This window comes from Platalea leucorodia, assembly GCF_965183815.1.
Source record: "Platalea leucorodia genome assembly, chromosome: 20".
Taxonomy (NCBI): Eukaryota; Metazoa; Chordata; class Aves; order Pelecaniformes; family Threskiornithidae; genus Platalea; species Platalea leucorodia.
In genome coordinates this window covers 7,540,228-7,554,541 of record NC_138842.1, presented here as the reverse complement: position 1 = coordinate 7,554,541, position 14,314 = coordinate 7,540,228, and the positions used below count along the sequence as shown (strand labels likewise).

Here is a 14,314-nt window from a genome sequence, read left to right as displayed (position 1 = left end):
CCCAGCAACCATGTGCCCCCCCCCCCAATCACGGGTCTCCCCGCAGCCATGGAGCCCCCCAGCAGCTGGGGACCCCCAGCAACCATGTGCCCCCCCCCCAATCACGGGTCTCCCCGCAGCCATGGAGCCCCCCAGCAGCTGGGGACCCCCAGCAACCATGTGCCCCCCCCAGTCACGGGTCCCCCCGCAGCCACGGAGCCCCCCAGCAGCTGGGGACCCCCAGCAACCATGTGCCCCCCCCAGTCACGGGTCCCCCCGCAGCCATGGAGCCCCCCAGCAGCTGGGGACCCCCCGCAGCCATGGAGCCCCCCAGCAGCTGGGGACCCCCAGCAACCATGTGCCCCCCCCAGTCACGGGTCCCCCCGCAGCCACGGAGCCCCTAGCAGCCATAAATGCCCCAGCAGCCACGGAGCCCCCCAGCAGCTGGGGACCCCCAGCAGCCACGGGTCTCCCCGCAGCCACGGAGCCCCCCGCAGCCACGCAGGAGCCCCCCGGAGGAGCCCCGGCTCCCCCCGCAGCGGCGGAGACGCCCCGAGCCCTTCTGTCCCTCGCCGGCCGCCGTCCGGCGCCCGCGCCGCCGCCGTCCCGTGCTGCCGCGCGGCGGCGGGCGGGAGCGCGGCCATGGCGGCGCCGGCGGGCTCGCTGGTGGCGGCCGTGCTGGCGCACTCGGGCCGCCTCGACAAGGAGGACTTGGGCACCCGCATCGGGCGGCTCTCCCGACGCGTGGAGGAGCTGAAGGCAGGGCCGGGAGCGGGGGGGGGGGGGGGCGGCTGCGGGGCACAAGCGGAGCTTTGGGGAGAGGCGGCGGGGCCGAGGCCGCGGCGGGGCCCCTCCTGTCCCGGCGCCGCTCCCCGGCCGTTCCTCGCTGGGGGCCGCCCCGGGCGCCCGCAGGGTCCCTCGCCGCTGCGGAGGGGCGGGCGGGCCCGGCTGATGGCGTCCCTCCGCTGCAGGGAGAAGTCTGCAACATGATCAACAAGAAGTACAGCGAGTTCCTGCCCAGCATGCGGAGCGCCGAGGAGCTGGTGGCGCAGGTGGAGGGGCTCTCCAGCAACATCGACCTGCTGAGGGCCGGCATCGAGAGCGAGGTGACGGCGGGCTCGGGCCGAGGGCAGCCGGTCTCCCCCCGAGCTGCAGGGCCCCCCTGGGGCCTCTTGCGGGGGCGCTGAGGGAGGGCTCCTGCCTGGGACCCCTGGGTGATATCACCCCCAAAAAACGCCCGCCGGTGACGCCCGCCGCAGGGGCGTGCGCGGCGTCGGGGCCGTGAGTAGGTAAAGAACCGTCATGAAGGGATGGGGCAGGGTTTGCTCTCTGTTGTGGAGCTGGAAAAGGCCGTCGCACCTCTCCTTCGGAAAGGAGAGAAGGATCGGCCTCGAATACTGCGGCAAGGCGTGACCCAGTAATGGGCTGGCTGAGCGTTGGTCCCACGCTGATTTCGGGCAGAATAGGAACCGAAATCATAGCTACTCACGTTGACTGAAGCCTTTGAGGAGAATGCGAGCAGCTCCTGCAGGCCGGGTTGCAGACCCGCCTTTTGCTTCTTCGACTGATTTTCCAGCAGCTGGGGTTCTGTAGCCGGGTTAACGGAGAATTAACTTTTGGCTCAGTTCAGGCGTTGTTGCGTTTTAAATGGCTGCATTAAGGGAAGGCTGAAGTCCTTTTGACTGCCTTTTGAGACTAAATTTCCTCACAGTGCCTTTAAAAAGCCTGTAATGTATTAAAGGAGAAACCAGTCTGTAAGTGTTTCAGTGCTTCTAAGGATCTTCCTGGCAAGGAGTAAAATGGATGGAGCCTTTTTCCTCCTCAATCAATTGTTCTAGGAACAGAAATCCTTAAAATCTCATGTTGTTACCCCTGTGTCCGATAACATTCGCTTGCTGCAAATGGACTGAAAAGTTTGTTGTTTTAGGTTCAGCGAGATCTAAACGTTGCTGTTGCTGAATTTACTGAGTTGAAGCAGCAGCTGGAGCGAGACACGCTGGTTCTGAGCATTCTGAAAAAGCTACAGGAGGTGAGGAGAGGGAGCGGCTTAAAACGCTGGAGCTGTAGTCATCCTCTCTGGTGCTCAGCCTATGGCGTGTTCGGGGCTTCTCTTTTGAATAACTGTCTATGGCTCCGCTGTCTCTAGCTGCGCTGTTTACCAAATTGTAGTCTAGTAGCAGATAGACGGTGACGTACGAATCCGCTTGATCGTTGCAGTTTGATACAGCTATTAAAGAGTACAATACTGCACTGCTGGAAAAGAAGTATGTTGCAGCAGCTCAACAACTGGAAAAGGTAACCGTGACTTCTTGAGCATACCACAATATTGTTCATATACGCTTCCAATAAATTTCACGAGGTGCTTTTCGTTAGCAGGGGCGACGGCGACCCATGTTTTGTGTTTGATCTTTACCCCCAGGCACGAGGCAGCCTGAAAGCGCTGGAATCCCGCAAGGGCTTTGAGCTGAAGATCCTGAAGGCGCTAGGCACAGAGCTCACGGTGCAGACGCAGAACATGCTCTATCACCTAGGGGAAGAATGGCAGAAGTTGGCTGTGTGGAAGCTTCCTCCTTCAAAAGGTACTCACAGTTCTGGTCCGTTTCCCTGCTTTTTGCTTCGCTGTTTGAAATGCCTGGTTTCAGGCTCCTTCGAGATAGGAAATACAGTAACACTGTTGAAACGGGGTTGGTTTAAGGAGCTCTTTCTGCTGTTTGCGTAACCTAATGAACGGGAGCGATGAGTGGCAGCGTTCTTTGGATATCGCTCCGCTCCTGGAGCATTTAGGTGCTACCACAAGCAATCCGGTGTGGTCAGTAGATTTTAAACAGAGTTTTGAAGGTTCGTCTGCCTCATCTGTGGTGTATCTTCGAAAATGTTGAAGCAGAGATCAAAAGAGCTGCCAGCCTCCGAGTACACTTTTAGTCTTGTGAAGCATCAGAAAAGGGCTGCTCTCTTGCAAAGCTCCTGCTCCCGAGGAAATCAGCTGGGCCAAAATTTCGGGTTGCTTATTGTTGAATACCTGGTTCGGCCTAGTAGCCGGAAGAGTGTTCTGAGATTTTTGTTCGGCCTGAACGCGTTTCCCCACTAGGCTGGTTTTAAGGATGCGTGTACCTCCTCTGACAGGTTTTCAGGTTGCCGCTTTTGTCGCGGGCAGCATACTGCAAGAACCGCTCGAGTTGCTGTCTTCATTGAAACATAAACTTTTCCTTTGGAAAAGAAAAAAACCTCTTCCTTTGGATTTGACTTGAAATGGGGAGAAGAGGGGAAGGAAAGCAATTGTCACTAAACGTCATTCAGTTGCGAAGCGACTGAAAGGAGAATTCTGCGTCGTTGTAAGGGGCCGATTCTCATTCCGTTGTCCTGCGCTGTAAGGCAAGGAACTCGGTACCCGCTTCTGACGCTCTTTTACAGGAACCGTGTTTTGTGGAGGTGGGGAGAGGTAGAATATCGCTTTAGCTGCCAGCTGGGGAACGCAGTAGCTTCTCAGATCTGCTGTATCTCGGAGCACCCTCTGACAGAGAGATGGCTCTTCTTTTCCTTTAGAAAGCAGCAGCCTGGAGTCGGCGACGCATTCCGAACTGCACTTGCGCACAGTGCCTTCGAAAGAGGAGGACGCTGCTGGCCCACCTGTCGCTTCTGTGCTGCAGGCGTTTGCTGTCCTGGGAGAACTGCGCAGCAAGCTTAAGATTTTTGGTAAGACAGACCGTGGATCCAGATAAACATAGCTACAGTAGGCCGAGCGGATACCAGTTCGGGCTTGTTGTAAGACGGATGTTGAGATCCAGTTCACTTCAGCAGTCCACTGGAAGACTTTTTTCTCTCTGGGCTTGCGTTTCCCACTGAGCGTGAGGTGAATGCCCTGGTTCTTATCGGTCGGAAGTTATTTATCCTTTATTTATCCGTTTCTGTCAGTTTAGTATACTGTTTTGGTCTGCGGCTGTGTGGTTTCATGGTCTGATGCTTAAAGAGTTTTTCCAGTTACAGCCTCCTCATCTACCAATAGCAGGACTTTTGGTTTCAGGCAGCCTCTGGGCTTCAGCGTTCTCAGGAAGTACGGCAGGTTTTCACGCTTCATGTCCTCCAGGACAGGATTTCATGCTTCCAGCTGTTTAAGTTGTTTTTCACTTCGCGTCAAATGCGCTGCTCTTTGTTAGGCCTCCGCACGTGTTTTACGTGAGTGAAACGGTCTTTAGTGAAACCAGACCCTGCGGTTTACCTCGTGAGCTGTTCCCCGATACAGCTAATTGAGGGAGTGTTTCTTCCTCCTCATGCGAAGAACGTCTGCATCCAAACTAATCACAGTCGGGCCTCACTGGAGCAAACCGCCTGCCTCCTGCTGTTGGAAAACATCTTCTTTTCGTTTCTCAGGCCAGTTGTTGCTGAAATACATTCTCAAGCCGCTGATTTCATACCCGTCTCTTCAGCCGTTCACAGAGGAGCAGTCAGATGCGTTCATCCTACGTTTTAAGTCCGAGGAGCCTAACTTGGATCATTCCTCTCCCATGGAGGTTTTTGAGAAGATCAAGCTTATTTTTGAAGTTCTCCACAAATATCTGCTGAGTAGGTAGTTTCTCCCTTTTGGAATTAGGCTGAGATCGATACCTCGTTCATGTCATTGGAGCAGATGCTTTCTAGAATATCTCTTTGTTAAGCAGCGTTGAATTATGCCTAAGGCCTAAGCAGCTTTTAATGTTAACTTGCTATGCTGTGCTGTGCTCTTGGATAGCTTGGCGCCTTGTCAAACGGGACTTAGCGGTGACCCAGCATTCACAGAGCTGGGAAAGCGAAGGAGGAAAGTATTTTGGCTCAAAGGGATCAAGGAATTCATTCTTTGGCAAATGTTTTTTCTTATGAACCAGTCGCAGGTCTAAAAGGTGGAAGTCATGACGCAGTCCAGGGAGTTCCCTCGCTCAGGCTGGTCCCGTGCAGGATCTTCCATGGGCTAGGAACTGGCCTGGGCTTTGCTATTATATTGCTATAACAGCCTGAAATGCTATTTCGTGGAAGGAACGTGCTGGGAAAGCGGGCTCAGTTTACACATGAATTCCGTTGCCTTTTGGTCGGGTGGGCAGTTCCACAGGCCCAGCACGTGGCCTGGCTAAGAAGAATCCCTCCGCTGTAAGATGGTGGAGCACGCGGTAGGTGCTGTGGTGACAGGAAGGACTGAATGGACTGGTGAAGGGTCTGGGCCGGGAAGCAGGTGTATCAAAATTCATTTCTGTTCCCTTGGATTCAGATGTGCCTCTTGAGCAGCCTGCGGAAGATACAAAGGAGTGCGGAGTTACGCTCGCAGGACTGCTAGGCGATATGATATGGGAAGAGTTATCGGACTGCCTCATTCAGAACTGTCTGGTGAATTCAATCCCCACCAACAGCAGCAAGCTAGAGCAGTACATAGAGGTAGGTCTCGAAAATCTTTCAGGTCCGTGTGGTGGAAATGCCAGGTGGCCAGCTAGAACAAAAAGCTGTGTTTTGCTAATCTCGAATGATGTATTTCTCTCAGTGAAGCTGTGGCTTGTGTTTCCTGTCACGGCAAGCGTGCGAGGGCTCTGATCTGTGGGACTCGGCCATATTTGGCTGAGACCCGGAGACTTCCAGGGTGAGCGATGTAAGGCACTTGCTGAGCCTCCGTGAGAGGCTGAAGGTGATGATGTGGCAGTGCTGCTTGCCCAGCTGGCTTCCCGAGGACTGATTGCTCTGTTTGTGTTTGTTGTTAATGATCGCAGGGGTTTCTTGCAGAGGCCACACAATTTTTTTTTTAAAACTACGTACGTAAACCAGAACTTACTGCTGGTGAAGGATGCCAAGAGCTCCTTTTCCTGGAGAGGGGGCTGTTTCAAGCAGAAGCAGTCGTAGGATAAGCCTCCCAGTCCCTTTGCCCCAGGTAGTCCAGCGTAATGAAGTTGATCGTCTCGCTCCTCTGGTGTTTTGATTAGGTTGGCAGCGCAGTCAGGGGGACAAACCTGCAGTTCAAACACTGTGTTATTGTGCGAGCGTGGCCCCCAGCTGAGCCAGCTTTTTCCAAAAGATTGCTGCAAAGCTGTTGGACGGTTAGTGCCCCCTAAAACCTAGTTTCATCCTTTGCTTTCAGCCGAGTAGAAGAGTTTATACCCAACTCTAATTTTCCTCTTTGATTTAGGAACGTCCATTAACGTAGAATGTGTGTCTGCTCTTCTCAGGTGATTAAATCCACAGAGGAATTCGAAAAAGCCTTGAAGAACATGCAGTTTTTGAAAGGAGACACGACCGATTTACTGAAATACGCCCGGAACGTCAATTCCCACTTTGCTAACAAGAAGTGCCAGGACGTGATTGTGGCAGCCAGAAACCTGATGACCTCGGAAATACACAACACCGTAAAGGTGACTGGTGGTGCGGTACACTGGTTTTGTACGTGGAAAAGTAGCTGGAAAAGTAGCTTCGCTGTTGAAGACGACCCGTCTAGAACAGTAGGGTCCTTTCTTTTGTGGAGCACTGAATACTCTTGATTACTTGGGGATCTTGGCAAACAACAGTTTCAAAGCCTTTTTCAAGTAGTGCTCAAGAGGGTTATTTCACTAACAAGATGTTTCTTAAAGCAGGTGAAGTTTGCTTTCATAGGCTTTTCTGGCTAGTGGCATAAGCATAAGAAAAAGTAGAGAATGACTTACAGAGTTGCTTCTAGGCGTGCAACGCCACAGAGACCGTTTCGCGGTCTGCTGCGTGGTTCGTAAGCCAGGAGACTTCCAGCAGTCTTAGGGGACTTCTGCAGCCTTCTGTTTATCTCGGGTCTTAAACCTCTGTCGTTCAGTGTTTTGTAGTCCTGCGCAGTCTCCTTTCCATGGGCTCTAAATTACGTTACGCCTCTCTTGTTTTCCCTTAGATCACACCCGATTCCTGCGTAGCCCTACCAAGGCTTCCTGATCCTGGGGCAGGAGATCACTTCAAAACGCAAAAAACTTCCAGACTTCTGCGTAATGACGTGGTGAATTTGGAGAACGAGACCAAACTGAGCCAGTACACGTTTTCTCTGCCCACGTGCCGCATCAGTTCATCGGTGGAGCAACTGATGGAGCTGGCTTATCAGACGCTGTTGGAGGCTACAGCCAGCACCGACCAGTGGTAGGCCTTATATATCAGTGGGTGACTCTTGGGCGTCGGATACTTATTGCCTTTGGGAACGCCAAGCATCTCTTAAGAGATTAAAAGACCTTTAAAAGAAGGGAAGATACTTAAAAATGAGAATCAGTCCCTGAAGTTACTCTCTGTTGTGGCTGGAGGATGCAGCCCTGGGTTCCTGCAGGAGGCTGGTACAGCAGAACAGCTGCAGACTGCGTTCCCTGCAACACTCGGGTTAAGCAGCCTTTCAGACTTACGTTTTCAGGGAACGTTCGGGCACGCTTTATTGTATTTTAGCTATTAAAGCAGCGAAAACACGGTAAACTCCCTAGCACGCACAACGCGGTTCATGGCTTTAGTCTTTTAGTTGGGAGGAACGCTACTGCAGCGTTCACTTCAACGTTTTATCCTATGTTAGCTGTCAGTTGTTCAGAAAAATCACAAACATCTCTTTTCTTCAAACGAAATGATAAGTGATGGCACCCATTCTGAGAGGAGTTCTTGCTGGCTTTGTGCTGGGTGAAAGCAAAGAACTCCAGCTCTGCGTCTGGCAGGGCTTTTCAGAGAAAACAATGAAGCGTTTTGAGGAACCCCATGCAGTCTGCTTTAAAAACTGGAGACCACGAGCCTGAAGAAGGAGAGCTGCCTCGGTACTGAATGCCTTTCAGTGTACCGTGGCAGAGAGAGGGCTGGCTCTTTGCGCACGCCTGCTGGGGAAGGGACACTGTCCCCTTTGTTCCTGGGGTTTCGCATATCTCCCTTCTGACATGTGGTCCGAAGCTTGTCTTTTCCACGCTGAACTTAGAAGGGCATCGCAGCCTTTGTGAATTTTCCAGAACGTTGCCTTTGTTGACATCGCTGTAATTGATCCCGACAATCTGCTCTTTGTGCTAGTGCTTCGCTACTAATAGAACCCTGTTTTGGAGAAGGCCGAGGGTCGCTTGTGAACGAGACGTTAATTCCACTGACAGACTAACGTGAACCTTATTTTCCTTGCAGCTGTATACAGCTCTTCTACTCCGTACGGAACATATTCCAGCTGTTCTATGATGTAGTGCCAACGTACCACAAGTAAGCGTGTGTGCGCGCGCGTATTACTTAGGGCCTGTTTTGGGGAGAGAACAGCGCTATTGGAACAGCCCCCCGTGTCCCCGGTTTGTCCACCACAGCCGGAGGTTACTAAAGACTTCCTCCAGCAGCAAAAAGTTAGCACTCTTAATCTGTTATGAAATTGTACCTGCTGCAAAGTAGGTGCTTGAGGGTTTCTGAGGTGGCAGCCTTATCACCAAGGAGATAGTTGCGGTTCTTGTGACAGTTGTGTTTGCATCCAGCCACGTCACTTTGACCCCAGGTCCGATGCAGAGATTTTTCATGATGTTTCTCCTGTAAAAAAGAGCAGCAACGAAGACTGAGAGTATACAAAATTCTGTCAGAGAACACTGGGGTGTTACCAAAAAGGACTTCTCGCTCTTTTCCTCACCCTAACTTTGCTATAAAAAAGTATCTTCCTGTTTGAAAGCCCGTTGCTACAAACAACGTGGATATAACACCTGGCTGGAAGCCCATAGTGCCATTTCAGTAGCCATGAAACTCCTTTCCTGTAAGTTCTCGTGTGGATGTGACGGGAGGTTAAATGCTTTTATTCCGACAGATGCCTTGATCAGGCATTGCCCACAGTTAGTTCGCTCCGAGACAGGCGGTGAGTTCCTCTAGGGGAGGCGTGACAATTTTTTTACCGGAGCCAGATCCAGATGAATACATTTCTTCCTTTTCTCTTCCTCCTTCCTGGGACAGGGAGAACCTTCAGAAATTACCCCAGCTGGCAGCCATTCACCACAACAACTGCATGTACATTGCCCACCACTTGCTCACCCTGGGACACCAGTTCCGATACCGCCTGACCAGCATCCTGTGCGATGGAGCAGCTACTTTTGTAGATCTGGTACCTGGTTTTAGGAGACTTGGTAATTTTACCTTTCGGTATTCAAATATATTGATGAACGACACGGTCCTTCATCCCCGCACTTGGTGCCGAACGATTTAATGCAAGCGTGGCTACTGCCTCAAGCGGTTAAATTTGCTCCGTGAGGCTGTTTAGAGACTGGAAACTCCTTTAAAAATAAAACATTAGAGCAAGTTCCTTATTCAGTACTTGGAGTCTCTAAATTGGCAGAGCAAATGTAGTAATTGCTTCTTAATTGCTTCTCTCTGCTTGTCTTTGCTCCTAAAGGGATGGAGTGTTTTCTGGCCCAGATGCGCGTGCAGAAAGGAGAAATCCTGGAGAGGCTGTCAAGCGCCAGGAATTTTTCTAATATGGACGATGAGGAAAATTACTGTGCCGCAAACAAAGCAATAAGGCAGGTAAGCAAGGCAATCGAAGCCAAACATCCCGTTGTCTGTAGACGTCGTCCTCGGGAAGGTGCAGTGCGTAATCTCGGTCCCGAGAACTGTGCAGTGTTTCAGCAGAGCGGAACTTTTCAAAACAACAATTTTCTGGCCTGATTTTTTTCCCCTGGGCCGTGTCTTTTTGTCAAATTGCAGCATGCTGAATTCTGGTCCTCTTGCTCCAAGTTGAAATGAAAACCTTCGTAATCCTGAACTTTTGTTTGCTGTACCTTTGTAACGTTTTTATTTTTCGAGGAAAGGATCTGTCACGCTTTTGAGGAGCCTTAATGCAAACTGAAAACGTTGCATTTTTGCCCGGGAGCCTCTGCTCTGTGCGATAGCAGGAGGCTTCATTGCCTTTTGCTTCTTTCAGAGTGGTTTCTGCCCGTACGTAGTCACCTTATCGTTCGGTGCCTCTCTTAATGTTCTTTTTGATAAGGCGTAGATAACGCAGCGGTTATCTTCCAGGTACTGCATCAGTTGAAAAGACTGGGAAAAGTCTGGCAAGATGTCCTTCCGGTGAACGTGTACTGCAAGGCTATGGGGACTTTACTGAACACAGCGCTCTCGGAGATCGTCACTAGGATTGCCGCCCTCGAGGTAACTGCACGAGATGGGCGTGCCAGGCGTAGGCTGGCGCGAACAGCCAGCATTTGTGACCTCTGCAAGTCCTTTTTCCAAGATGGGGTTTCGGGGGAGCGGTTGGCTTTCACAGAAGTTATATTGTGGTCCTGTCTACGAGGAACGCTCCAGCTACCCATAACTCACAGCCAGCTGAGACCATATATGCTCTTACAGCGATTCCGTGACTGTAGTCAAGGGGAGAGTCAGGGAAGCAGCCGTGATTTCGCCTTGATTTGGATTTAGGTGTGTCGTTCCCACTATATACGTTTCTAAGAATTGATCTCTCTTTCTTTGTTCGGGGCACAGGAGTTAACTGTTGTCGCAAACTCCACCTGTTGTGATACATTTTCAATCTGTGCGTCGCTAACGAACCTCTCCGTCCTATCTAGGCACCAGGTGCCGAAATACCTGTGGCATTTCAAACCGAAATTCTCATCCGCTTAAACCTCTGTTTGACTCCCAGTACTCTGTTTAAGTGATTGTCAGGTTACTCACGTCAAGTGCAACTACCCTATTACGTTTCTGAATTAAAATCTGCTTTCAGAGCAAACGATAGAAATACGTTAGTGCCTCTGTTCTAGTTGTAATCTACGTCCAAAGAGCCTGCCCGCTGCGCCTTGGGCCACTAAGCCCTCTTTTCCCGCAACACCTGGCTTACGGGACGCTTGCTCAGGCTGTGCCTGCCGAAAAGCTCGGCTTTCATCGTGGGGCTGGCAGCGCCTGAGCAGTTCCCTCGTGAACTGTTCAGACCTTCATCGTGACACCTCTGCTTCACAGCGAAATGCTCGCTGTTGCGCCGAGAGGCCGTTTAGAAGCGCAACCGCTGTTCCGAGCGATTGCCGAGAACCTGCTGAAATAGCTGTTTGTGAAATAAGTTACATTAGCTGGAGAACGTTAAACGCGATCTAAACCGCTGCTTTCACCTTCACGCACACAGCCGCCTTTTTTTCATTCCGCTTGCTGCTTGGCGCTCCAAAAACGCATCTAACCGCTCCCTCGTTACCGTGTTCAATTCTAGGATATCTCTGCCGAAGACGCAGATAGGTTGTACTCCCTCTGCAGGACTATGGTGGAGGAAGGACCCCAAGTTTTCACCCCGCTACCTGAAGACGACAAAAATAAGAAATACCAAGAGGAAGTTCCAGTCTACGTGCAGAAATGGATGATGTTCAAAGAGCTGATGATCATCCTGCAAGCCAACCTCCAAGAAATAGTCGATCAGTAGGTGTCTTCCTTTCTTCCTTTGCAGTTAGTTCTTCACCCCAGTGACAGGGAGCTGGGAAGCGGTCCGACGCCGGCAGGGCGCCGCGCTCAGGGGACTCTGTTCGGATGAAAGGCGATCACCGTTGATAAGGATCAGATAACCGCGCCGGGGGCTGTTTCTTGGCTGTGTGCTTATAGTTCATTTCAAGCTTGCTCGTACCTTCAGCTGCCTCCTGCAAAGGAAAAGGCAACGGTAAAAACCCAGGCGCCGGGGGAGAGCCAGCTGCAGCGCGATCGTCCATCCCCCTTGGCTTCTCTAAGTTCAGAAGCGTTTCACGGTGAGCAGCCTGGCGTTTCGCCTGCTGCTCTTGGTGTTAGCTGTGCCTTTCTGCTGCAGTCGTTCCCCGTGGTCGGCCTCTGCTTGCTAGATGCCGTTTCTGGCTTCTTTGAACTTGCAAGGGGGATTCATCCGAATTATGCGTGAGGATTTGCGGAATTACTTCTGTCACTTTAGTTGGCGTGACTTGTCAGAAGCTAGACGGTCCCTGTTCACGGCTGCCTCGCGCGTGCGTCCGAATGGCAAGAAAACATACTGTCCTCAGCAGGCCAAACGGAAAAGGCACGGAGGAAGCACGTAGGGAAGGCAGGGCCTTTCCTGTGCCTTGCTCGCTGCTGCTGTTGGAACCCTGTTAGGCACCAAAGGTTCCCAGCTCTACTTCCACCTGGGCATGACCCCCTTTATTTTTTTTTTAATGTTGTTTGGGAGGCGAACGGGAATTTTGCTTATTTCAGAGAAGGGAAAGGTACGGTTCCTAACGAGTGCAAAAATCACCTCAGGGCCCGTTGCTTCCTATAGCTGGGTAAACAGTTCTGGACTCAAGTGGCACACAGCCAATAGGCTGCTAACTGGATTCGTTTTGCCTTCGAGCTCGCTCCTGTAACGAGTGCTCGGCAGGCTTGTTTTAATGTGACATTTCTGTGCAGTTTGGTTAAATAAAGGTCTCTCTCTCCCGCATAGGTGGGCGGATGGGAAGGGGCCTCTCGCAGCTGAATTCTCCGCAGCTGAAGTGAAGAGTCTGATCCGAGCCTTGTTCCAGAACACAGAAAGGAGAGCAGCAGCACTGGCCAAAATTAAGTAACTCTGTGTTTACTCCTACGCATTGCATCTTCTGATGAAGCAAGAGCAGACTCAGTCTTTCAAATGTTTTGTTGGACTTGACCCTTCTTATTTGTACTGGTATAAAAAAGCTTAGCATTAGGTAAGTGCTTCCTGGGGGCTCGACTGAGGGAGAAGAAACGTTCCTAGCTCAATGTTTGCGGGGCAAAGAGGATGGCTGAGCCTGGGACCAGGAAATCAAGGTGGGTGACACGTGGACGCTAACTGCCTGCGCTCCGTCTGCCAGGCAGACCGGGTTTGGGCTTGAGAAGTCAATCTCCTGCCATCTCCCCAGAGGTGTTCTGCCCAGATCCAAGCTGTCTGGCGAAGAGGAGGTGCTTTTTGCGACGCTTGCTAGTTTCCATGCTCTAGCATTTCCTCTTCCTGTTAAGCCCAGCATAGGGGAATCAAGCAAATCCTGTATCCAGCGTCTCTCTGTGAGAGCAGGCGCTGCCCAGAGATGGGCCTCTCCTGCACGGTGCTGTATAACGCCAACTCAAGCTTGCTTGCCTAAGGGTCTCGTAGAGGGATTTTTATTTCTCAATAGTGAATCTTATCTATGCAGTTTTACGTCGGGGGCGCGGAGCCCCTTTGTGGCTTACCTCTTCTGTCCCTGCAAATTACACGTGAAACCCGCAGACTTTGATAGCTTTTGATATCCTTCTAAGGATGCTGAAGTGCCAAACTTTGCTCTTTCCCACCTCAGGTTTCCCTGAAGAGCAGACCTCGAGAGTGAAAATTTGGGGGGGCGGGGGGGAGAGGAGATCCTCTCCCGAGTGAGCTGCTTCTCGAGTCACGGGGTTTTGCACACGTGGCAGAGCTCCTCCTGGCTTTTCTTCTCGTGGAGAATATCTGAAAACTGACTTAGAATTTCTCAGTCTCCCTTGGCCACCTGGAGAAGGTTAGGGTTCAGCTCCTTCCTTTACCTTTTTGTTGTGTGTGAACTGGGTAGGTCTGGCATCTGCTGTCTTTCTGGTAGTAAGTTTTCTGTCCTTTAAGAATAATGAGAAATGTAAATGCATATAAAACGGGAACGACGTGTGCACTCGTAGCGTTATCATCTCAATTACAAAAGGCTCTGTTTGAGACTTTGAGAAACGTACATTTCTTTTAATTGGAAAATTCGCCAAGAGCGTTCATTACAACGTAGCCGAGGCCAAGAAGCGCCAGTTGCTGCACACGTGGAACAAAGCATTTCCTACCACCTGGTGCTTACAGCAGTTTCCATCCCAGAGCTTAATGGTTTAATCTGTTAGCTGCTGTTGCATCCTTTTCATTCGCGCTTCTGTCTGAGCTGCGTTACGTTTCCCAGCGTTTGTGCAGGGCCCGAGTCACGGCTGGCCTCCCTGTCACCCCTCCGTCGTCGCAGAGCTGAGCGGCCATGCTGCCTGCGGGCCAGCGCGGCAGAGCGGCGGCAGGCGGTGAGGAGACCCTCCTGCTTCGGGCTGCAGCTGGCGGAGGGAGGGGGCGAAGGCAGCAAGCTGGCAGCGAGGCTGAGTCCGGCACAGCAAGGGAGATGCCGAAGCAAAATCTGCCCGCCAGTTAAAGCAGTAGCTTTTTCCTTTCTTCCCCTCCAAGTAATTTATCTGAAGGCTGAGAGTGTTCCCATGACGCTTCCATCTCATGGGAGCCCCTGCCCCCTACGCATCGCAATCCAAAAAACCCACGTATTTTGAAGAACACCCTTTCTCCCACGTGGATTGTTCACACAAATGTAATTTGCTATTTTCTTTAATAAACTATTTATACCGAGCATGTTTTCTAGTGTTGTCTGGGGCTTCTGTTAGGGTTATAGTAACACAGCACGAATTAGTCCTGGACCCTTCTCCACTTACTACGTGGAAGGGGCAAAGTGCTGCTCTGTGGAGC

At 51.6% G+C, this 14,314-nt stretch overlaps 1 protein-coding gene across 2 annotated transcripts; it reads left to right on the top strand.

Moving 5' to 3' along the window:
• The first annotated feature begins 614 nt into the window (after positions 1-614).
• ZW10 (zw10 kinetochore protein) lies at positions 615-14,162 on the top strand. 2 transcript variants are annotated; one of them, XR_014230244.1, is made up of 17 exons: positions 615-738; positions 951-1,085; positions 1,907-2,008; positions 2,197-2,274; positions 2,399-2,558; positions 3,523-3,672; positions 4,348-4,539; positions 5,216-5,379; positions 6,159-6,341; positions 6,842-7,080; positions 8,077-8,148; positions 8,872-9,041; positions 9,308-9,438; positions 9,931-10,062; positions 11,105-11,307; positions 12,308-13,346; positions 13,758-14,162. XR_014230244.1 is itself a non-coding variant. In XM_082330641.1 (16 exons), the coding sequence occupies exons 1-16, from the start codon at positions 622-624 to the stop codon at positions 12,426-12,428; spliced, it is 2,349 nt and encodes a 782-aa protein (XP_082186767.1). In that variant the 5' UTR covers positions 615-621; the 3' UTR covers positions 12,429-14,162. The 2 variants fall into 2 exon arrangements, 1 of the variants encoding a protein (XP_082186767.1); XM_082330641.1 differs by having other exon boundaries at positions 12,308-14,162.
• Positions 14,163-14,314: the final 152 nt, after the last annotated feature.

Coding starts and splice junctions, on each gene's coding strand:
- ZW10 (XM_082330641.1), top strand. CDS start 622: ATGGCGGCGCCGGCGGGCTCGCTGGTGGCGGCCGTGCTGGCGCACTCG. Junction 739..950: donor GACGCGTGGAGGAGCTGAAG/GCAGGGCCGGGA, acceptor CCTCCGCTGCAG/GGAGAAGTCTGCAACATGAT. Junction 1,086..1,906: donor GGGCCGGCATCGAGAGCGAG/GTGACGGCGGGC, acceptor TTGTTGTTTTAG/GTTCAGCGAGATCTAAACGT.